The sequence below is a fragment of the Octopus bimaculoides genome, chromosome 11 (assembly GCF_001194135.2).
Source record: "Octopus bimaculoides isolate UCB-OBI-ISO-001 chromosome 11, ASM119413v2, whole genome shotgun sequence".
Taxonomy (NCBI): Eukaryota; Metazoa; Mollusca; class Cephalopoda; order Octopoda; family Octopodidae; genus Octopus; species Octopus bimaculoides.
The window spans coordinates 21100993-21102195 of NC_068991.1; the positions used below are offsets into that span (position 1 = coordinate 21100993).

The 1203-nt window shown below is 35.7% G+C and overlaps 1 protein-coding gene across 1 annotated transcript in view; it reads right to left on the reverse strand.

The window, feature by feature from the left end:
- Nucleotides 1-790: 790 nt before the first annotated feature.
- LOC128249064 (organic anion transporter 3-like) overlaps nt 791-1203 on the reverse strand; it is an 8632-nt gene continuing 8219 nt past the window's right edge. The window contains exon 4 of the mRNA XM_052971669.1: nt 791-997. Within this exon, the coding sequence (XP_052827629.1) occupies nt 791-997 (207 nt within the window). The remainder of the gene's footprint in view (nt 998-1203) is intronic.

A 1203-nucleotide genomic window follows, 5' to 3' on the forward strand; every position in this document is an offset into this window, starting at 1 on the left:
TTTTAATATAGAAATTTACCATAATGTTGTTGTTATTTAGCCTCACATCAACCTTGATGCTGCAAACTTATCATCAAAGACATTCCAGCCTTCAGCAAACTGTCTTTTAAGGATAATCTCGAACATTACGTACAATTGGCGTGTGATTTAGGTAGGGGGATACTTTGGCTGCTATTTTTAGTGACCAGGTAGAGGCTCTTTCGTTGGTTTGATTGCGTCATGAGATTTTTTAACACATACCCGTATGTATATATATCATTGGCAGAAGTTAGAGAGTAAGTCAAAAGCTGAGAGTTTCGTGTATTGGCACTTATCAAACACGAATTTGGCCATTGTCACTCTGTAACTTCTGAAAAAATAACTTCTAAAATACAATATTTTGTCAAAAACCTTAAGAATAAACCCTGTTCTATGTGACATTCTACCAGTATCCGAAGTTTCAAAGTATTTAGTTTTAGAAAATTAATTAGATAATCTCTACGTCAAATTAAATAGACCCGAAATGGATTAAAGGCAAAGTCGACCTCGGCGGAATTTGAACCCAGAACGTAAAGATAGACGAAATACCGCTAAAAAATTTTATCCGGCGCCGCAAGATTTCTGCCTGCTCGTCGCCCTTAGATTGTATGCATTCATTTTAGAAATATATTTTCAAAATTATTGCTTAGGGCGCTACTTCCTTACTTACTTCCTCACTTATTTATTTTACATTTCATGACATTTTACCTCATAACTTTTACTGCTAATTTTTGTTGAATGCAAGTATTTAATGCAAAACAAAATATGGTACTTACAAGAAATCCACAAGAAAATATCCCGAGATGGCAACATTAACCAGGAATAACGTGTTCCAATTGTAATCCTTCAACGTGTAGGCTATCAACCCGAGAGAAGACGTGTAAATAGCCCAAATACACATATATGTACTTGACATAATAATTCGTATTTCTTTTGCGTATAATTGACAAATCAAATTTATAGAGCTAAAAACATATGCCTGCGAAAAAAGAAAACAATAAAGAAAATTTCGAACTTAAACAGTAAGTGGGAAAGTTATTGAAAATAGTGCAAAATAGGCGCGGGAGTGGCTGTGTGGTAAGTAGCTTGCTTACCAACCACATTCTTCTGTGTGGCACCTTTGGCAAGTGTCTTCTACTATAGCCTCGGGTCGACCAAAGCCTTGTGAGTGGATTTGGTAGTCGG